General features: G+C 44.2%; 1 protein-coding gene across 2 annotated transcripts in view; it reads left to right on the top strand.

Annotated features, from left to right (window-relative positions):
- Positions 1 to 23972, top strand: part of fto (FTO alpha-ketoglutarate dependent dioxygenase) — a 175838-nt gene that overhangs the window by 65095 nt on the left and 86771 nt on the right. Inside the window, exons 8-9 of one of the 2 annotated variants that reach the window (XM_070555170.1) lie at positions 13690 to 13814; positions 14270 to 19080. In XM_070555170.1, the coding sequence (XP_070411271.1) occupies positions 13690 to 13814; positions 14270 to 14342 (198 nt within the window). In that variant the 3' untranslated portion in view covers positions 14343 to 19080. Of the gene's footprint in view, positions 1 to 13689; positions 13815 to 14269; positions 19081 to 23972 lie in introns of those variants that run through there. The other variant, XM_015952836.3, reaches the window with a different exon arrangement.

Here is a 23972-nt window from a genome sequence, read left to right on the forward strand (position 1 = left end):
CTGTTAGGTCCCTGTATGACCGGTGTCAGAGCTTGGTCCGTGTTGCCGGCAGTAAGTCGGGCTCATTCCCAGTGAGAGTTGGACTCCACCAAGGCTGCCCTTTGTCACCGATTCTGTTCATAACCTTTATGGACAGGATTTCTAGGAGCAGCCAAGGTGTGGAGGGCATCTGTTTTGGTGGTCTGAGGATCAGGTCTCTGCTTTTTTGCAGATGATGTGGTCCTGTTGGCTTCATCAGAACGTGATCTTCAGCTTTCGCTGGAGCAGTTCGCAGCCGAGTGTGAAGCAGCTGGGATGAGAATCGGCTCCTCTAAATCTGAGACCATGGTCTTGATTCAGAAAAGGGTAGAAGGCCTTCTCCGGGTCAGGGATGAGGTCCTGCCCCAAGTGGAGGAGTTTAAGTATCTAGGGGTCTTGTTCACGAGTGAGGGAAAACTGGAGCGTGAGATCGATAGGTGGATTGGTGCTGCATCTGCAGTGATGCGGGCGTTGTACCGGTCTGTCGTGGTGAAGAGAGAGCTGAGTCAGAAGGCGAAGCTCTCGATTTACCGGTGGATCTACGTTCCTACCCTCACCTATGGTCACGAGCTTTGGGTAGTGACCGAAAGAACGAGATCACGGATACAAGCGGCCGAAATGAGTTTTCTTCGAAGAGCGGCTGGGCTCTCCCTTAGAGATGGGGTGAGAAGCTCGGTCATTCGGGAGGGGCTCGGAGTAGACCCGCTGCTCCTCCACATCGAGAGGAGCCAGTTGAGGTGGCTCGGGCTTCTGGTCAGGATGCCTCCTGGACGCCTCCCTGGTGAGGTTTTCCGGGCACGTTCAACCAGGAGGAGACCTAAAGGTAGACCCAGGACACGCTGGAGGGACTATGTCTCTCACCTGGCCAGGAGACGCCTTGGGATTCCCCCGGAGGAGCTGGCCCAAGTGGCTGGGGAGAGGGAAGTCTGGGCCTCTCGGCTTAGGCTACTGCCCCCGCGACCCGACTCTGGATAAGCGGATGAAAATGGATCGGTGGATGGATATTTATCTCTGATGCGTCTTTTCTAAAAATGAAATCACTAAGCAGCTGAGTGAAAGCAGAGGTGGCTGTGGTATTCTTTTTTATGACATTAGGCTTTTTCCAAAGAGTTCAGATGAAGGCAACTGGACTTCTTTGGTTTCTTGAAGACGTTTCGCTTCTCATCCGAGGAGCTTTGTCAGTTTCAACTGAAATAAGCTGTAGCTGTCTGTTGTTATTTAACTAGCAGAAACTACTCTGAATATCCCGCCGCTCCATCCCCTGATGAGTTGTTGGTCTCTATTGAGAGGGAGTCATCGTGTTGATTAGATGCAGGAAGGTGTGACCTAGACTGAAGCTGCTTAGGAATGAGATCCAAAGCTGCATTATAGGTACTGGAAAGGTGAAATCTAAGCCCCCCCCCATTTAAAGTGGGGTTTTTCACGTTCGACATAGATAGCTTATTTTACTCCTCTCTCGAACCATCCATCTATTCACAAACTGTGTTTCAACTAAAGCTTTTCAGTGAAAAGTCAAGGTTATGTGTTGATTAATGATTATTTTCTTGCCTTGCGTGTTGTCCCCTGTTTTCCTCCCAGAGCGTCCGCCGGTGAGGTTTCACAGCAGTGGTTTGAAAGTGATTTTAGACAAGAAGACGGTAATCTTCCTCCCAAAACGGAAGTCTTCTGAAGTTTAAAGCAGTAAAATAAAACTGCGAGACATGCAGAATTCAGCTATGAGGCATACAAACACCAACCAACTAAACTTCACTGTGATTCAGTCTGTTTAAGGCTGTCACAGTTAAAGTTTTATACAAATTTTAACTCTGAATGATCTCAAATAAAAACCAGGAGCTGATTGTGTAGATCAGAGCCAGTTACAGCTGTTCTGGCCTCGCTACGCCGGCTGCTAAACTCATTCAGGACCAAATTTTAAATCTCTAAACTTTATGGTCCCATCTCACCTATCAGACAATACTGAGCCATACACTCAGTCTCGTAGACTGAGACTGGCAGATCAGTTGTTACTCAGGGTTCCTAAAGTGTGATGTGTTAGAGGCGAAAGGGCCTTTGCATTCTCGATTCTCAGGTTGTGAGATGCAGGTGAAGCAGGCCACGTCTTTTGAAACCCACTTTTATCATTTAGCTTTAAAACAGGAAAGTGGACCTACTGCTGTCTAAGCTGTGGCTTCTGTCAAACGTTTGGTTTCGTGTCTAAATCTGGACGTACAGTTGGATCTGTGTGTTTTAGATTGTTCTTCTTCTTTTAAATGTGTGATTCGGCTATCATGATGGAGATGTCACCCTTGCCGTTGCATTTTAAAGCGCTTTTACAAATGAAATGGTGTGGATGTCTGACTGTGGTGACTGTTATATTTGTCTTTTTAAAAGTTATACGTTTTAAAATGTTCCCGACACAAAAACAAGATAAAAAAATGTTCAGAGGAAAAAAAAACTTATGAAAAACGGGATGCTCTTATTTTGGAAATCAAGCTGGAGGGAGATTTGGAGAGGCCAGACCAAAATGAAGAGCTGGTGAGGATGGAAGCTAAAAGCAGAAAACAACAACCGTATGAAAAGCTGAAGCTGCGAAGAAGGCCGGGTAAGGTGAACAGGAAGTACATTCCACATACTTCTGGCCTTCTGGAAGTCTGAACAGAAGCCCCACAGGGATCGAGCCTAGGAGCTCTCGTAAATAATGCAGAAAACTCCTCGTTTTTAACACAGTGGAGCTGATATTAATAGACTTTCCTGTCCATCTTCCACACATTGCTAGGCCACTGCCGCGGCTTCCCTGCAGAGAATGATCTGATGGGTGGTGTTAAATGGCTGAGATGTAGGACAGTGTAATTAACGCTAGTCCTTTAGCGAGCCCCGCCTCACTCTGCTGGGAGCGTCCGATATAGCTCTCATTAATTCCTATTTGTGTGTAATGAGAGGGTCATGCTGGATGTAATAAATGACTCTTTTATTTGGGTGAAAGCTGCAGGGCAGCATCCTTTTCTGGCTAACAGTCTCATAAACACCTTTTAGCCGCTCTCATCAGCCTCCCTGTGTGAGAACTAAGACATTCCCAAACACACACTCAACATGGCGGTAAATGTGGGAAAGTCAGGTTTCTAAAGACGATGAGAGTTTTCTCTCTGAGGAGCAAATCAGTTTGACATCTTAGACTTGAACAGATTCAGTTTTTTTCCTTGACATGTTTAGGATGTTTGTAGTAATCAAACATTACACTAACTCCCATCTCTGTTTTATTCAGTCTCAGTATTTCTACTTAATAATTTCACGGATCATGCTTTTCTTCCTTTTGCTCTTCGTATGAAAATGTTTTTTTACAGAACAGATTGTGTGAAAAATCCTCCGGGGCCATTTCCAAAAGCCGATTAAAAACAGCACACTTGCAATAAAAGTTGGCCACCGTTATGACTAATGGCTCTTTTGAGGATCGTTTCAACTCAAAACTGCACTGTTGAGCCAACACGGATGTCATGTGAAGAAGTTTGAACTGTTGGAGCTTTTTGGGATGCGACAAACACAGAATTACAGATCTACTGATTTATTGTAGTACTTAGCTTTGTGATGTAACTCAATCCAAAGTGCACAATGTTTACTTTTTATTCCCTTAAACTGAGTTGCATTATGAGTGTAATCCAACGTCTTCTTAGAGTGTGTGCAGCTTTGTTGAACATGCTTTATTAAATGTAAAAGCATGTTAAATGCGTGTGACTGTCTTGCCAGACTGAAATATTCTCTTTAGAGTAAACAAACTCATTATCCAGTTATATTCCTGCATCGTGGCACGTCTGCTGTAATCTAACACACTCTGCTGTGAAATCTTAGCCTTCATTTTACTGGACACACACTTTTGAGACAGTGTTCAGTTTTCAGGTGGAACTACACTTGGTCGCTACTTAAGACCTAGGGCAGCGGTCGTGGATAGAGCAGTTGCTCTAGGATCCGAAGGTCACAGCATCGACCCCCAGTCCCGGTGTCGGTACAGGATCGGCTCGGGGTCCGTCGACTGCCGATGACGTCAAAGTACGGCAAACCCACTCGGACAAAATACACTACACATCTATACTGTTGGAAAGAATTTAGCAGTTTCGTTATTAAAATAATGTTTCTTAAGACATAAGTTTGTGTTTATAATGGTATTTGTGAAATAAACACTATTTTATTCATAATGTTGAACTCCTCTTTGAACACATCCCTTGAAGGATCATAGGTATTAGAAACACCTGTGAAATGTATTTGCAGGAAAGAAGTGTGTCCCGTTTATTGAAGTATTTTGTGTTTAGAGTTTTTGACGTCTTGTCCATGCGTAGTTCAGTTACGCTCACAGCTGCTAGCCAAAACTCTGGAGTTAAACGTTTTCTGGCTTTACTAAAATACCTGTCTGTACTTATTTGATTGATGGTAGTTTTTCTTTCTATTAGACTCCAAATGTAATCATTTGGCACGTTTCTAATTCATCATTTGTAATACTGTAATCGGTGATATTAGCATTAGCATTCCTATGGGTTTTTCCATGTATATTAGCATTGCGCTAACCACTCGCTGCCAAATTGCAGCCTTTGCAATTAGAAAATCTCCTTTTGTCACATCGCAATTTAATTGCACATGCAGTTAATCGTTCAGCCCTAATATACATGCAGCTCTATGCTAAAAGTGTATTTTCAAAGAGGTAATGATGGATTTCTTTGTAAAAGTTGTCCGTCTTTCCAACAGAAAGATTTGCCTGGACCAACGTAACGTGATACCAACGTAACGTGATTACGTAATTCCGTAAGGTTCATGTTCAGCCAATCAACTACTTAGACGTCATCGGCAGTCGACGGACCCCGAGCCGATTTTGCACCCGAGCAGATCTTGTACCGACACCGGTAGGCCACATGCCAAAGCATCCTTGGGCGAGATCCTGAATCCCAAGTTGCCCGCCCAGCGCGATACACATTGCAGCCCACTGCTCCTTACTGATGTAGCGATGGGTCAAGTGCAGAGAAAAAGATCTCAAAGGGATCAACAAAGTATATAAAGAGATGTTTGCTTTTATCAAAACTACCAATAAATTGTTACATATGTGCATTTTTGCAAGATTTTAGTCAAATGAGCCTTAATTTGTAATCCCACCTCATTCTACTAACACTTCTATGAAGAAGAAGAAGAAGAATCCATCACAACTCAGCTTCATAGGTGTCATCCCCAAAACTTCTCCCAATTCTGTCATTTTTCACTCATAACTAAACTGAATTATTTAGTTTTAAATGTATAAAGTACTTCAGTATGAGCTGCTTTGTCCAAAATCCTGAAGGAAATCCTAAATGTGCACATTTCTTCCATGTGCAACACCAAGCTTGTCTGTAGCCTGTTTTAATGGTTGTACTGGTTTTGTCTTATATTAAGCCATTTTTTCCTACGGCAAGGAAGTTTGAATTTGAACACCTACATCATTTACACATCAATTCAAATCAAAGCTAGCTTTATTTATAAAGCACTTTTCATGCACAGCAAGCAACACAAAGTGCTTAACAGATTAAAATGACCTATATAACCCACATTCCCTTCTTTTCCCACACTTAAAACAATCGTGACAGTTTCAGCCCCAATCCACAAGCAATTCCCAGGCACACACACACACACACACACACACACACACACACACACACACACACACACACACACACATTAAAAGACCACAGTAAACACTAGGCTGAGCTCAGATTGGACAGGTGATGAAAGACACACCATCAAGGGAGCCATCTGCCTCGACAGCAGCAGATCTACGGCAGCAGCCAAGACACCAATCCAGGGCGCCTTGGGAGGGAGGGTGGCAACCCCCACCACTACCTGGGCACGACCCTAGGAGCGCCCCAGCCGCCACCACCGACCATCGGTCCCGAGGCAGAGGGCTCCCCAAAGGAAACACTGGAAGGATATCCAATACAATGTGATTATAGAGATAAAACAACATCAATGTGTAACACAACAGTAATTAAAATAAATAAATAAGTAAAACAAGCAATGCAATAAATAGTAATCGTTTAAAAGCTAAACTAAAAAGGTGGATCTTGAGCCTGATCTTAAAAACATGAACGTTCTCTGTGGCCCTGAGATCCTCCGGCAGCCTGTTCCAGAGGCTGCACCAATATAGCTAATTCTCGTGTGATGTCAGACGCGCGTTTAGGAAGGCCTGCATCGTCACACCACTGCAGCCAGAAGCTAAAACTAAAACACTAAACTTTGTTAGCCAAGCATTTCTGCCCCAGCAGCCCCCCCCCCCCCAGCACCACCACCATTAAAACCGGATTCTTCTATGCAAGCATGTCAAGATGGATGGAAGCCCTTTTTATTGGTTTAGCATTTTTGAAGACCTGATGTATGGTGCAGTGTGAGTAACGCGGTTACTCCTGGGTTTAAAACGGCTGGCTTCGGCCCCAGTCAGCAAAAAGCTTTCTACTGGCAGGAGAATGGGAGGTGCTGATCACAATCTGCTATCTCGATACAATCTAGACTCGGCTTTTATAAACTCAAAGGGAAGAGGAGGGGGGAGTTAAGAGAGCAGAAGGCGCTTGACTGTCACGCTCATCGCAAACATCTCTGTCCAGTTCTCTCTTCATTGTACTGAATTAGTCAAAGGGCCTCTTAAAGCTCTCTAGTGAAGGATGGATTGCACATTCAAACTCGGCCGCGCCGGACTGCACGGGTGCATGCGTAGCCCCCTTTCTCCGCTGGGAAGCTCATTCAGACCATGAAGTATGTGGTTTAGCCATTAAAACCAACTGGACCCACACCCCTTATCGTGGGGTGGAGACAAAGGCCTTGCAGAGAAACCGGCCGGTGCGTTTTTATGTGATATTTGGAGGCCAACTGGATTACGACCTGACAGAAGATTCGCCTTTTCTTCTCACCACCAAAAGGGAGCACCTCAAAAAGCCCCTGAGTTCTGCTTCATTTGACCCTGTGCAAAGCATATGTCCGTCCATCCTTCTCGCATTCTGTCTAGAAGATGGACGGCTGCAAGGGTCAAAGAAAGCATCCCTGCCCACTTGAGTGTGTTACAAAGCCTTCAAACGAAATCACTTGTCAGGAGTCTTTCCTTTTTGGGACCGACTCTATTTCTCCCAACCCTTTGTCACTTCAAACAAGTTGCTCTGATGTTTTAGACACATTTTTCTAATGTTTTACACTCCATATAATCTGCTGTGAGCAGCAAAGCCCATTTTACTGGCTGACGTAATTGATGGTGCCTGTGACCTTGCAGAGGTCAAACCGGCAGAAAGGCTTAGGTTTCGGTCGCTATAGAGATTGAAGGAACACATCCACACACCCGGAATCACCTTCCCACACACAATAACACACACAGACACACAAAAAAAGTAAGGATCTGTTCCATGTTCGTCTCAGAAACTGGAATTAGTTTAAAAAAGTGTCTTTGCTGTTGAAAACGTATGTTTTTCTGTACGATTGAGTGTGGTTTAGCACTCATTACTGGTTGGCATGATAGGAGTCTATACAGATTCAGATGTCAGATTTATTGGCCAAGTAAAATTACATTTACAAGGAGTATATATATATATATATATATATATATATATATATATATATATATATATATATATATATACAGAAATAGATAATTTGTCTAATCTTTTATTAATATTTACAAAGTAGTTTTTGCTAAGTAAAAAATATTAATTTATTCAAGAAAATTTTAAATATGTAGTTGAAACCCAATCCAATGTAAATATCAGTGGGACAGCAGTAGCTCAGGTGGTAGAGCGGGTTGCCTCATGATCATGGGTTAAATTCCAGCTCCTGCCAGGGGTATTCTGCTGTTGTGTCCTTGGGCAAAGCACTTCACCCAATTTGCCTGTGTTGGTGATGGTCAGAGGGGGCGATGGCGCCAAAATGGCAGCCTCGCCTCTGTCAGACCGCCCCAGGGTGGCTGTGGCTACAAGTAGCTTACCATCACTGGCAGTGTGTGAATGTGAGAGTGTGTGAAAGCATCTTTGGGTGTCCTAGAAAGCGCTATATAAGTTTGATGATTATTATTATTAAATGTTTGCATTTGTGAAAATAGTTAAGAAGATGGGAAGTATTTAAAAAGTTAAACAATAAAACTGGAACTTATTCAGTACACGTTCTGTGATGTTTCTTCTGCTAAATCCAAGCTGATGTAGCTGCTGTGTCCTAAAGACAGCATTTATCAGTCGTCTACTATTGGAACACACACACACACACACACACACACACACACACACACACACACACACACACACACACACACACACACACACACCTGTATAATGATAACCCAATTGTGTATAACGAAAAAGTGGATTTTACTTCATTTGTGTCTGTAAATGGGCAGTCGGTGGGCGTGTGACGGCAAATATACATTTTCATACATGCAGTTTGTATAACTTTATAAGTGATGTCACAAACGCGTGCATAGAGTTTTTTCTACTGGCATGCTGTATGTTTTCCATCACTGGAGAGCTCCCCCCCCCCAAGTGCAAAGTAACTCTGTGGTAGTGAGCGGCAAACACACACAGATCCCTTGTTCAGACGGGAAATGGCCTTGACAGGATCACAACTCGCCTGTTGTTTATATCAGTGAGCAGAAGCTACCCATTACCCAGAGCAAGGTGCCTGATGCCTTTTTCCACCCGCGGTCAAAGTGATATTGGTTTCTTGTATTAAAGGGTTGAGGAAGATGCAGGCAGCTGTGATTCTGCCAAACCCCCACTCCTAAGGCCAATGAAAGCAGGTGTCTGAGTGGTTCGACTGAAACGGTGGCACGAGTCCACATTTCCTAATGCACTGGCCAAGAGGAGGTCAGGTTATGGAGGATGTCGGTACGTGGGAAAACTGACTACATGGATGTGAAAGTTGACGTTCTGGGTAGTGTTTTAATGAGCTTTTCTTTTTTTGGCCTTGGCTTAGAAGAGTTTTGGACTCATTCCCTTGATTTTCTAAGTGCATTAATAGCATCATTAAGTGTCAGTTCATCGACATGTTGAACATAAAAGTTCAATTATCTTTTCTGTTACTACCAGGACTAGTTAATTGATTTTTGAAAAAGCAGGTCTGTGTCGGTTTCATTTGTCTGTTATCAAATTATCTCACGAACCACTGGACTGATTTTAATGAAACGCTCACAATTAATCCCTTGATGCACATCAACAGATGATTAACTTCAACCTAATTCAGCAATCAACAAGATCAAACACAAACATGTATGCAGCTCGGGGGATTTTAGATATTCAGATAGCAGTGTCATAGTAGCCGAGCGTCACCCCAAACACAATACGGGTCACACCTGCGTGCACAATACCTTAAAGATCTGGTGCTGTTTGTTGGAGTCAACCTTGTTTGTTGAAGATGGTCAACCTAACTAACTGACTCTAGCAAACACAAACATGTCCATAACTCTGTCAGCTTTATAAAAAACGAGCTAACATTTCAAGTGAAGTTAGCTCAGAGTTACTCAAAATGGGCTCGACACACGGAAGGCGACAAACGACCGCGATCAGTGAAATTTGTCGCTGTCGCTTTTATTACCTGACAGACGGGAGGCGACCCGCGGCAGCGGCCAGCGGCAAAGCCGTCTACGCGTTCTGTTCCATGGCGAAATCGAAACTTCCGTTGTTTTGTTTGGCTGTGTCGGGTTGGAGGGAATTAAGGTTATTTAAGCGGTTCAGAGTTAATAAAGCAGTAGATATGATGTTTCACAAGGTGCTGCTAGAGTTATGTGAAATCTTACTTCTGATTTTACTATAAAACATAATAATAATCAACTTCTCCTCCATGTTTGCTCAGAGATGTACGGAGCATCCTGTCCGCTCATTGGCCAGTGAATGAAACCTACATTGATTGGTCCTCGACCGAGCGACGGCGATGAAAAGTAGAAAATATTTCAACTTTCTGGGATCGCGTCGCTGGGTCGTCCGTGCACGACACGTGCACGAGCGCAAAATTTCACACGTACGTTTTTTTGCGTTTTGCTTAGTAGGAGGGAGACCCGCGATTATCGCTTTGGCGCGCAAGAAACCATTTTTTCTTTTAAATCGCAATTGCCTATTTTTGCTCATTTTAAACATATTTTTAAACATTTTCTAAATGCTTTTTTATATTTTTACATTTTTTTTGTGAAGCGCCTCATGATTTTTATCTTGAGAGGCGCTATAGAAATGATTTCTCCTTCTTCTTCTTCTCCTTCTTCTTCTTCTTCTCCTTCCTTGTTTCGAGCCCATGAGCCATACTCCATGGGCCAACAGGCTGCATGAGATGCGATGATACTGAGCAGAATTAAGCACGCCATTGTTTCTCTTCAGGTATAACACCATCATTCCTCAACACAAGATGATCTTAGCTGCTCATTTCTCTCTGGAGTGCTCTGTCTTCATCGCAGCAGGCATCCAAATAAGACTCCACACAGCGGTGCAGATCTGATGGTTGGATAATTATTGTTGTAGAGGCTGCTGATTGTCACTATAACTCACAGCCGTCTGCCGTTGCTCAGCAGCCCCAAACAAAAAAAAAAGGATTACTAGTTAGTGCCATTCCTGCCTCCATATTGGCCCAGAGACACGTAGGCGAACATAAGGACAGGAAGTTTGCTGGCATGTTGCTGGGCTGTTACACACTGACGTGTCAAAGAGACAGGCATTGAGACGGCTGATCTGACGGACAGAGGTGCTCTCTGGAGGGTTGGCACCACTGTGGTGAATTAACCCCAGTCACCAGCTGCAACTGAGAAATATTTGGTGTTTGTTTACCGCATTTTTCTGTAGGTGGCCATCTGTCACCGAGTCGGTCTATTCTGGTCTAGAAGAGTCCCCATCTATTAAACCGGGTAATAAGGAGGTCAGGCTTGTCCTGCAGATGTTGAAGTTTTCCTGTATTACTGAGAACTTAAGAGTACTTTGTGTCCCCTCCTGAAAGCCCTGGCCTAAAGTCGGCGTTGGCATTTGATAGTTTCTCAGATGCTGTGGTGGTCAGTTAGTAGCCGAGTTTTATGGAGTCAGACATGCATCATTTTTTAAAATGCGCTGCCTTTAAAACTTCCCAGCCATTACGTAAGCGGAGGTAGTTATCCTGTGAAGGCTTACATCATGTTGCACTGCGTGCACCAACAGCCGTCCCATTGTGTTATTCTGTCTTGAATGAGTGACATGTTGTTATTGAATAGAAATGTGATAGAATAGACAGATGCTTGTTGGTGTTAAGATGCAGTCCTGGCTCGAGGTGTTAGTGAGCTGCCCCAGGCTGCCCCCCAGCCAGCCCTCGTTTGGAACACCATCATCACTCCAGCTCTCTACAAACAAAAATACCACCTTAGCTTGGCTGCATGTTTGTTTACCCATCCTGCCTCTGCACAGGGAAGGAAATGTTTATGCTTGTCTTGTAGTAAACTAGACAGTGCTGCATTTGGGGTCTGGGAACTGGGGAGAGAGGTACCAAGGTACCGAGTGTCCTCTCGCTCACCTCGTGATGTGGCCGGGGTCAGAGGGACATCTGTGGTCAGCATCAGGCCGATAGAGGTGGACTGTGAGGACAGCTACTGTCATCGAGGGGTAAACAGAGGTAAAGAAGGGGCTGATATGTGCTAACACAGACTCAGAGATAAAGGGCAACCATGTGGCTGAGGCTGACTGAGTCCGGGCTTGACCAGTAAACAACCAGCATGGTGTCTGAATGGCCCGGAGATCGGCCTGGGGCAAAACCCGAAGGCCTCTCTCAGCACTGGCTCTTCTAAACATAAGATCACACGTGCACACATTTCAGAAAAAAAATAAGGAATCTGCCGTGGAAAGAAAAGGACAGCAACGTTGTTTGATTAGAATTTGCAGAGTGAAGTTATTCTCATGCATGTCTACAAATAGACACGGTTCTTCAAAGGGTTTAATATCCGTTATGATTTATAAAGCACTTGGTTCCGCCCAAGCGTTTGTCTAAACCAGACGCCGTTTTGTGGAGGTTTCTAACTACATGAGAGCTGTCTTTACCCTCCTGTCTTCCCTCCATCGATCTATTTGCAACCCATCGTTAAGATGAATCAACACGAGCTCAGGATCCCACAACGGAGGTTTAAGATCAACCGTGACTCACTCGCTCTTCAGCGTTGTGCTCGAAACATCGATGGCGTGCTACAAAGCCAGCACGTCGACGTGATGTCTACCAGCTGAGAATGTGATATAGTCTGAATATACTTTCTGGTACTTTCTCAGCATGTCACTCATCCCAGGAGGACAGAGTCTGATCCAAACGGAAAGACACAGTTTCCAGAGGGAGTACAGCCGGTCCTGCCTCTTCCTGGTCACCATAATCTTTGGTGTCTCCTCCGAGTCGGATGTGATCAGTCACACAGCGCTACATGTTTTGATACCTGTCCTGTGTGGTGCAGAGGAAGTAAGCATATTACTCCTCTTCTTTGGAAACACACACAGACAATCAAAGCTATCATCACACGAATTAAGACAGACAGGTGGATTGTCAGAGAGGGATTAAAGAAGAGGAAGAGCAAAAAGAAATGAAGGTTCTCTTATACTGTGGGGCTTTTTTTCCCTAAAAGAAGGTTGGATGACTGGGGAGGCGAGTCACTGTTAATGGGAAGAAATGAGCGCGCTTGAGTGGTGGATGTGACAGGAAGAGACTGTTCTTAACAAGGCGTCAGAGTCAGTCACAGTTACAGATCCATCACTTCTCAGAGGCTCGGCGAAGGGGGTGCATTTAAGGATATTCAGAGAGGGAGGAAGTGTGTGACGGGTAGAGGGGAAAGAGGGATTTGAGTGCGGCTGACAGCGCTGCATTTAATTTGGGCTGCCAGATCCTTTTTCGTCTGACTCCCTCTCAGCCAGCTTAGAGGCTGTAGAGAACTTGGAGGCGAAGGTTTGCCGGGATGTCTCTGATTAGCAGTGATGTGCCACGTCACACTTTAAGCTGGCCTGTAATTCATGTTCAACAGGGGGATACTTACACATTACACTGCGCTGTGCAGGACGTGATTAATTGACTCACACTCTAATATTGGGTGTAATTTGCCCATCCTGTGATGTGAAACTGACTTTATACTAGACTTACTGTATGCTTGCCATCCCGGGGATGTTATAATTGAGTCGGCTCAGAGCCGTGTAATGTCTAACTGAGGATGGAAGCCCAAGGGTTGTAGGAAAAGGTTCAGAGTGTCTTTCCACCTAATTCAACGCTATTAAACACACCATTAATAGATAAGTATGTGCAAAAGCTTTGTTATATCTTCGCCCAGGATGTGTTTTCCGTTTAAAATGGAGCTAAAACACAGGACATAGTGTGCATGGACGTAATTTTCACTTTAGAAGTGGGGGGGGCGCGGCACCGGGGGGGGGGGGGGGGGGGGGGGGGTTGTATCTTTACAGTATGCTCTAATGGGAAACAGTCTTCAACACAAACGGTTGTTTTCCGCTTGGTCCTAGAGCTCAACCAGTGTCAATTTAATATAGCGTAATATTGTTTTTGGATGGTAAAAAGTGCAGGGGTCAAAAATTGACTTTGGAAAAAGTGGGGGGGACATGTCCCCCCTGTCCCCCCCCCCCCCCCCCCCCCCCCAAAATTACATCCATGATAGTGTGTTTTTGTGATCCAGGTTGAGCGACACCTACTTCCATTCGGTTCCATTCATCACATCACTTCCCTATCTCACTGCAGACGATGCTCTTCCTGTCGACGGTGGAGGAGGACGGCCGAGCAGAAGAGGGAAGGAGGGAGATGGCAGAAATCTTGCTGACTGCCCTAACAGACAGACAGCAGCAGAGACAGACGTGGAGAGACAGGTAACACCACCTTCCTGGTACTTTGTTCTTTAACCTATGACACTTGTAAGCAAACCACTCTGAAGGATGTGTTTGATCTTATTCGCCAAATAAATTCAAAATTAAATGTTTTTACCTTCTCAGTGGCCTAGTGAGTGTCCGCCCTGAGACTGGGAGATCGTGGTTCAATTCCCAGCTGGGTCATACCAACGACTTTAAAAAGGGGACCCAATGCCTCTCTGATCGACACTTAGCGCTAGGGGTTGGATTGGTGGGTTAAACCACTAAGTAGTTTCCTAGTTTATTAGAAAAAAAGTTCATTTGGAGGTGACTACCTCTTTAATATGTGTGCATATTATTCTGTTTTTCACATATAAAGCTGATGAATGTGTAGGTGATGTAGAACGTTTTCCATATATTCTTCCTTAATGGCTATCACACATTACTCCAAAGTACATTTGACTTTTTTAACACAGCACACTTCTGTCCCTCTGCACCGTTTATCAACAACATCGTGTACCAGGATCAACCCACAAAACTCGTCTTTGAGATGCAGCTCGGGTCAAAAACCTCCACGTCTGAAACCGGGTCTCGGCACCATTTGTTGTTGTTAAGGTCTGTAGAAAACTTCTTCCTTCTGGATTATCTCCAGCCAGCGGACCTTAATTTCCTGGTTCTTTACTTCCAGAGGAGGAAAACCAGTAACACTCAGTTCCTCATACACTTCCAAAAATGACCATTGTTCAGCAGGTTGCTTTTAAATTGGTTTATATAGAAAAAGCATAGAAAATGGTACAAACAAGACAGCGTGACCCTCTGAAGTCATCATTCATGGTCATCAGCCAAAAGGACCTCAAATCTCCTCATGCAATAGTTTCTCTCCATTGGGTGGCATTGTACATTTCTATTGGATCAGTACACGGGGATGTGTAGAGATGTTTGCACGTCACATATCGTATCTTACGTGAACAAGATGTGAAAATCATGGGTGAGTCTAGTCTGATCGGGCAAAGAACAAACACTCCAGCATACTTTCTGCACTGAACAGATTAACAATGGAGACATGACCTAAGCCGTGTCCCACAACAAATACATAATTTACAATCATATTAGACATTTACAGCTGAACTTTGACATATTTTTGTTATATCAGTGGTCCTTGATGCTTGAAGAGTCAAATTATGCAGATGTTCATTGATGTCCATTTTTTTAGAAGACCATGCAAGAGACATTTGTAAATATACGAGACCAGATTGTTTAAAACACACATTAGCACAAGAATATCAGCATCTAAAGAGTAGCTGAGTAACAAATATAGAGCCAGATTCAGACAAATAACCGCCCACTAGAACAGTTTCATTTTTCTTTTCTCGTTACAGGATAGCGTGAGTAGATTCATGAGTCTAAAGATTAAATCAGTCTATTTGAAAATGAGTCTTAAACTAAATAAAAGTAGAAAAAGTTCCTTTTTTTTACTGTACTGTGAATAAAATCAAATGAAATATAATTAATGAGCTAAATAAGCGGTTTATTTAGCTTCTAACCAACAAATATTAGTATACCACACCACTCTGATTAGGCTTTTAACTAAATCAGAGGGCTGACATCAAGACTCGACACCTAGTTAAGGTCATGCTGGTATAGCATGACAAGCTTCAGCCAGACAGGATGGAACCTCTATGGACTATCACTAATTTGTTCATATGCACTCAGAATGTTCAGGAAACATAATCCAAGTTCATCACACAGCATCTCGGGCGACTAGTTGATGTTTGCTTCTGAAGATCTGGGTGTGGATTCCACAGAAGACAGCGCTGCGGTTGCTTTGTGTTCCTCGGCCCTGGCAGCCATCACAGTGACACGTGTGTCTCGGATAAGCTTGCTCACTTCCTTCCCCGCAGATAAGAACAGAGAGCACCGGGATTAGAGCACTGGCCCTTTATTCAGATAACGAAGGGCCTTGCAGAGCCCTGCTGTATTATTTTAGCTGTTCAGTTTCACAGTCACCCTCTTCTTCAGTGCCAGCAAGGGAACACTAACGCAGCTAGCTCTCTGTGGACATATGTTTCACTGCTTATTGTCTCTGTCAACAGATTTGACCTGAGTGCTGAGCTCAGGCAAACACAGACACTTTGAAATGGACAGGATCCTAAAAGCTGGAGCATCAAAACGCAACAGGGGGTTACGTCCCAGGGCTTGAATTACCCCAAGTTAACTTCCTTTTTGTTTTCAAAGAAATTGGTGCTAATGTCCTGGTGTGGTGGTGCCCTCATCCCACAGCGGCACCCTCTAGTTTTGAACCGTCCCCTCTAGATGACCCTTTAATGTGTTCCATCCAGATGAGCCTTGTAAACAAGCTGTTTCCACACACCTTGCAATGCCGTGTCGACGCCCGGAGCCTCACAGCTCTCATGTGGGTCCTGCTCAGATAGTGCATTCCAGCTGAATGTGCTGAAAGCTAGAAAACATCTCACCATCAGCACTGACCCCCGCCACCCACAATGCAGCATTACCCCCTACAACCCCTCGACTCTGGTCGGCCCACCCTACGGTCTCGACAGCAAGTATCACAGACCAGGCCCGGAAATGCTCTGGCCTTGTCATCAGGACGGACAGACATTCACTCTATCAGCGGTGGAAGACAGATGAGATTAGTTTTGGGCGGAGGGCGAATCTCCTGCACAATATGTTTGAACTCTGGCTGCTCCTGATACCTTCTTCATGTTTAACGTCCATCCCTAACCTTCATCATCCCCAGGGGTCGTCCTGTCAAGTGGTTGTCAGCAGATAGTGTTCGTGCAAAACTAAACATGCGGTTATGTGCAATGTTAAGTGGAACTTGCTGGTGCTGATTAGTCCTTCGCCGCTGAGGATGGTTAAGGATCACCCTGATAATAAGCATGCATTTCTTCATTTCCATCATTTCTTTTCATGAAATGGTTTCGTCTATAGAGTTATTCTGATCATTTTCTTTTCATATATTTAGAATTCAGCACAATACTCTAGAAACTGCAGAAATGTGATTAAAAAGCTACTTACTGCTGTCATAGTACTTGCAAAAAGCCCCAAATCTACCAGAAATAAAACAAATAATTAAAAAGATTGATGTCTCTCACTAGAGGCCCATAAACATACACAACCAACACTGACTGATTAAGTCTGCTGACTTTTGTTTCCTAAACACTTGTTAAAGCAACGCTTCATGCTCTGGAACTTGGACCAGCTTGCTGCCTTTTTCCCCGTCTTTCTTTGGGGCGTTTTCAGGACAAGCAAGAAAGAAAGAACAAGGAATTGGACCCGGTGACCAGCAGTTCTTCACAAGTGACTTATAGGCACTCAGAGTGAGTGATGTCTGTGCTCACCGTGCGTGCAAAAGCAGTCCATTCATTCACTCTGAGCCTGCAAAGTTATGAGAGCTTTTTTATTCTTATGAGCTTTTCTGGTAACTCGATTTTCCCAATGCACATGGCGAATTCTTTGATAGATGCTGCACCCCGTGTCCCTTCGGTAAATGCCCCTCGAGTACCCTGGAAATAGATGGATTATTGTGTTGGTGGGTGGCTGTACTGCAGTGGAGCGGCTCAGTGTGCCACACAGGAAGTGAAGATTGAATAACAAGCCACAACCTCCAGGGAACAGCCCTATGAGGATAGGAGATGGCACATCATGGTGGCACCGAGGATGTTTTAGTGTTTAAAATTTCGTAGATCACGTTTGTGGAATCAGTTACAGGTAATGAAGGATTCATGGTGGAAGCACAAGGACAGATAACGCTCAGATCTGTGGTCTTCAACATTTTTCTTGCCTTTTATTTGCTGTTGTTTTCTTTCTGTTTGTGGCTCCCTTTAATCCCGTCTGGATCAGATAACCTTATGTTGACCTGTCCGAACCTAGAAGTGGCTGCTCTAACAGAAAGGACAACAACGCCACGAGAAAAGCTTTGTCACAACATCGAAGGGAACAGCTGCGGGTTTTGTACTGACCATGCAAACTGCTGTAGGCTTTGTAAGGTCATTATATGATAATGAAAATCATTACAGAATTACATGGGGGTTTAGGACATGAGAGCAGCAGGGAGGGGAGAGGAGGGCCACATTGGGTTTGATAAATGGACTGTGAAGGTGCCCATCTGGCCCTCTCGATGGCTTTTTCTTCCTGCTCTTTTATCCACTCGTCGTTTACTACCCCTCTTTCATTCCTCTCGTCTGTTCTCCAGTGGCCCGGCGTAAAAGCGAGCCAGCCTGTAGTGAAAGATTAACAGAGTGCAAACCCAACTCTCCGATGTGGGAGAGAAAAAAGAAGGAGTGACAAGCAGAGGTGTTTATGACCTAAAGCAGGGTTTGTGCCTGACTTGGCAAACTCCGCCCTCCCATTTCGAAGTTTTCAACTGAAGGAGGGAAGGCAGCCGTTGGCCTTTCGCATCGGAAGCAGTTGGACTACTCAGAAAGTGTCCGTTAGTATAGTTTGAAAGAATTGGTCTGTAATGTCACACTGTAATAGGAAAAATAAAGCTTTTGATTCGTGCAACAGTGTTTGTATAGAACAGCGAAACCAGAATGGCTGCTGTAAACCGACTCATTAAGGAGATGAGTCGTCTAAGTGAGGACCTCTTAAAGAGCAAGTCACCCCCAAATCAACTTTTTTTTCTGATAAACTATATAAACGTGTGTCTAATCGTGCTGCAAACACGTGCAGTCAGTAGTTTTGCACTTTAGTGCATTTTAGTTAAAATGTTTATTTTCTGCCTAAAACTGTCAGTGTTGTGCCGTTGTCAGGTAAAAACTCTGCACTGCAGTTGAATTTAAATCTGCCATCGCTATTGGCTAAGAGGTACCCTAGAACGTTAGCTGGTACCATATGTCACAATGTCGTTGTGTGTGTGTGTGTGTGTGTGTGTGTGTGTGTGTGTGTGTGTGTGTGTGTGTGTGTGTGTGTGTATTTGTTAGCGGCTCCGCCCTCTCGGTCTGCTAGGCAACAGCATTTGTTGCATTTTTCCAACAGGAAGTGGGAGTGGAGTAATACTCTGGTAGGGGGTGACTTGCTCTTTAAAGTCTTCACAAACAAATCAGACAGTGAGAAGTTATGGACGTGATGTCAAAATAGAAAAATGGAATGTTGGATTGTTGAATTGTCACCAATGTCCGATTTTGTTTCTAGGTCATGATATTAAAGTTATAAGGAACTGAAGCAGAACGTTATTTTCTTTCATTTTATTCTGCAAACATAACTGAAGGTGTGGGACAATTTAGGAATCAACATCATTTTTTATTTGTATAAAATAGTTTCCTTTGCCAGATCTCACAGACATGATTGTTTTTTCCTCTCTCACACCGAGTTGCACACCTTAGTCACATTAACGGTATGTTTCACAACTGTTGTGATTCAGTCCCGTTGACCTTTTGAAAGGACTACGTATTTGTTCTACACAGTCTCCAGGTCATGCTGATAGATCAACACTCGGTCTTTGACGTCCTACATCTGCTCCTTGTATTTATTTATTTTTGCCAGGTTGTGGAGAGTTAGTGAGGTCTTTATTTTAAGACAAAAGAAACATCAGCTGACATGGCAAACAAGGCCAAAGGACAGACGAGGCAGTCCACGTGTCCACAGCTGCACTCATCACTCAACCGTCCAGCTCGACCCGTGACCCACTGGGCCGTCTCCCAACCTCCACCAGCTTTAGGTTTCCTTCTTTTGTCGTCCTTCCGTGTCCTCACCTGGTCAGGCTGCTGCCTCTCAAAAAAAGTTCAGTCTGTCAACAGAAAACCTAAGGTCACCAAGGGCCAAAAGGGGCCTGAGAGGTTAAAGCGTTGCCCTGCCAGGGATGACCCCAGCAGTGTTGTCAGCTACCAGTTGCACCCCCGCGGAGATGCATAGCGACAGAGTGAAAAAGAGGAGAGAAACCTCCTTCGGCCGACGCTCCTTTCCTGGAACGGTGACATTTCTTTTGTGCTGTCCCTGACAGACCCCACCCTGGTTCCTGCACGGGGGTAGGAGAGAGAGTTGGTAGACAATGGAGGCCCTTCCGTTCCAGATGGGAAAGACTGTCGGTGTCCTGCCCACAATAAAGACAGACAGATCACAGCATCACCTAATGTACCCGATGACCTCCCTGTAGCCGTAGAACTGGGTTCGTGTGAGAGAGGTGATGGGATTGGTGTCATGTCAGAAAAAAACCAACAGAGTTATTTTTTACAAGTTCCCATTACACTAACATCACCTATCATTGCAACAGAACATAAAAGGCCTTGTCCACTAAAAATACAACAACACACTTTCAGACTTGATAATAAGGGACCAATGTGCGTTCTAGATAAGGCCAAAGGTCCAGAAACAAACACTGATAAGGAACTGTGTTGTTGGTAAATGTGCTAATGGAGTTGGCAGTTTTCCTTCAGGTGCTGACAGCAAAGCTGAATGTGCTTCCTTTTAACTTAACTTGGCTAACATATTGACTTTCCACGTCTTTTCACCCCAAAAAGTTCCTTTGTGTAAACAAGGAGATCCTAGTTTGAGCCGCAAACTTTGGCAGCAAATATGCGGTCATTGGACGAGTAAACGAGATGTTGCTGTTCACAATTACAGGCCATTTTGTCTCCACCTGTTCCTGGAAAGCTGTGACGCAGCTTTTATGCCGACTCTGTCCACCCAAGTCCACCCTTCTCAGGTCTCATCACAAGAATTCACTGGTGACATGCAGCTCTTCCTGCAGGACACGTCTCACTCTCAGGCTCACGTGAACTTGTATCTGACTTCCTGACAGAGATGGGGAGTCGTGACATCAACAAGTCATCTCCATGCCATGTTTTTCTTCAGCTCAGTAATTAAACTAGTCAATTTCAACGAGCACGGTTAACGAACCTGGTTCAGTTACTGAGTAGAACTGAAGCACAGCATGGAGATGCCACCCCTGCTTCCTGATGCTAACTTAAAACCAAATAAATGAACTCGATGTCATACATGGGCTGACTGTCAACGTTGCTATGGTTACATTTTCATGTTAAACCAGGGTCACATGAAAAACTGATGCTACATAAACCGTTGACCAACAGGAATAGCTTCTGAATGAAGTCAAGTAAAACGTACCACAGCATTTTTAGCATTTGAGAATCGCTGCTCTAGACTAGGAAGTGCAGCCTGCGGGCCACTTGGGATTTTGTGTGGCCCTCAACAGCATTGGGACAGCAGTAGCTCAAGGGGTTGAGCAGGTATTCCAGAAGGTTGCAGGTTCAATTCCAGCTCTGGGCAGAGAATTCTGCTGTTGTGTCCTTGGGCAAGACACTTAACCTGCCCTGCCTGCTGGTGGTGGTCGGAGGGACCGGAGGCACCTGTGTTCAGCTGCCTCGCCTCTGTCAGTGCGCCCCAGGGCAGCTGTGGCTACGTCGTAGCTCATCACCATCAGTGTGTGAATGGATGAATGATACACTGTAGTGTAAAGTGTTTTGGAGTCCTCTGACTCTGAAAGGGTTATGCAAGTGTGGGACATTTGTCATTTCAGTGCTAGTGGAATTGTGTGTTTCCAGCAGTCTATTGATATTAAAAAGCATAGATTAACATTTTATGGCCAGGTGCTTGATTGTATGTCTATGTCATGCACTTTTTAAGCAATACAATAACTAAATTAAATAGTTTTAGCAATTTTAGAATTTAAAAAAAGTAAATCTTTGTGGCATGTGAGCACTTTTCATTTAAAGGGACTTTACGGAGTTTTGAATTTTTATGCTCGTGATTGCCCCCTCAGGCCAAAAGAGTAACGGCAGCTTCAATAGTAGGCTCGTGCACGAGGCGCGCATGCTGTACGTGCACACTCCTTAACGAAAATAACAGCTGAGACAGTCCCGTGTGTGTGTGTGTGTGTGTGTGTGTGTGTGTGTGTGTGTGTGTGTGTGTGTGTGTGTGTGTGTGTGGCCCGGAGGACAGAGGACAGGAGAACACGCAGCTAATTAATTAAATAATGTGGTTCTGTACCTTTCTCTTCAGCACAGCCGACAAAGGTTTATGATGGGTCAGTCCTCCTGCATGCTCAGATCATTTTCTTCCCTTGCTTGAAAAATTGTTCCAAAATGAAAGTTGAACCCAGTTCTTTTTTATCTGTGAATTCAATGCCGTTCGGCGAGTCTCAAATAAAAATTTGGGCATCTTACTGTAAAAATATACCATTAATGTAAAAAAGAAACTCTAAATGAACTATGTTCACATCCAGAATCGAACTCAGGCCTAATGCATGGGAGTCAAACATCTTACAAGGTGAGCTAATGCGCCAGTGACATCCTTAGTATCTGTAACATTTATATTCTTGATGACAGCTGAAACAACGTTCAAAGGACGGTTCGGAGTGAAAATGGCTATTTTGATGCTAATTTGCAGGAAATATCTAGAAGAAAGTTCTACAGAAAGTAGCTAAGGGTCCTCAGAAATGTAGCTAGCTTTGTCACTAGGCGTTAGGAACAGCGACAAAGTGGCACTGCCTCTCTCTCTGCTGCTAAAGCTACGGATAGCAAATGCTACGGGCGATGCCTGAGCGTGAACGCGCATGAAGCAGCCTGCTCGACCCGAGCATCTCTCTTTTTCTGTGATTTTACAGAAAAACAGGCAATCACAGTAAAAATGCCAGGGCTCATTCTACAGGACCAGGGCATTGCAGGAGAATGTATGAAGAAGACATTTATTATTTCTACACATGTTTTGGCTGTCACACTTCCATAATGTCCCTTTAATTTTTGCCCTTTTTGTGAAATGTTTGCACACTGCTGGTTTTGTTGCTCTGTGTGACTGATATGGTCTTTTTTTTCCTTTGCATAATGGTGATAGTAATAAGATGCCACATTTATGCATAAGAAGCCAAATTATTGTATGATATATGAGTGAACACAGTGGAGTGGTCAGTTTAGGACTGTAAACATGTCATTGGAATCAGGCGGATTAGTCAATCCAGAGTAAGATCTTAAACTAGAAGTATTTCCAAAAGTCTTCATTTCAGTCTTTAAATGTCAAAGTAATGAAAAAGGTCAGATATAATCTAAGATATTAAAAAAATACATTAACTCATTCACTGCCAGCTTTTCTCACCGTTTTTACTATTTTTTAAGAGTGACAGAACGTTGCGCGCTAGCATGATGTCGATGCCAAAAAAAACCAAAACAAAGCGGAGACTCACCTCTTACATAAGGAAGAATCCGCGCGTTTCGAGCGTTATCCGTTCTTTCATAATCCGTTGTTGAATTGTGATCGGCAGAAGCTTTTCTGGTTCGCGCCTCACTTTTTTTACAGCAGCGGCCCAAAACGATCTCCTAACACATGGATGTTCTGCTTCCTGATCACGTGACGTGTGACGTATGTGGATGAAGATCGGCTTCAGAGCTGAGATGTTTGTTGTCACGGTGCGGGGGCTCGTCCGACGCCCACACAGTAAAAACATGCAAATGACGACTTTAGTCGTCAATGGCAGTGAACGAGTTAAAAATAGATTTAAGTTCACAGGGTAGGTGGTATTCTGCATTATTACATGTGTAAGTTTTGGGAACAGAGGACGTGCACCGATGAGAAGGTGACATTATGCTGTTCTCATTGTGGAATCATAATCCTGCATTCTGTCTTAGTTCAGGTCAGTCTGGGCATGTTTTAAACAAATCATGTGTGATGTGACAAGTTAATCAGGTCTCTCACACAGTAGCCCCACATTCTCGTCCTCATTACTCCCACGAAGAGTTACAGCCGGTGTGTTGTCTTTGGCATGAAGTTAGCAATCCAAACTGTTGCTGGCTGCACCCGCGTTTTCTGTCCACCTCAAACGTTTGTTCTTTGCAGTGGCGGTCAAACACCTGTGTGTGGCGGCTGGAACTCTCAACCCACAAATCGTGTTCTCCTCTTTTGTGTGCGTCACTTTTACATTGTGCCACGTCCCTTTACCGTCATCGGCATCGCTCATGTTTACTCGATTCAGGGAAGTAAAGGAGAAAACAAATAAGAACATGTCATCTGCCTCTTTCATCACCATCCAGCCTGTAATTAGCACAAGCGCAGTGGTTAGCCTTGGATTCTGTCATCTAATTTGTCTGTCTTCATCTTAAACATGCCTGTGTGGTCCCTGGGACCAGGTACTTTCTTGCAGCATGAGTGCCCGTGGCTAGGGTGTTTGTGAGGTGTGTGTTTGATTGTAAATTATGATTTGATTCTCTT

The sequence above is a fragment of the Nothobranchius furzeri genome, chromosome 9, assembly GCF_043380555.1.
Source record: "Nothobranchius furzeri strain GRZ-AD chromosome 9, NfurGRZ-RIMD1, whole genome shotgun sequence".
Classification (NCBI taxonomy): Eukaryota; Metazoa; Chordata; class Actinopteri; order Cyprinodontiformes; family Nothobranchiidae; genus Nothobranchius; species Nothobranchius furzeri.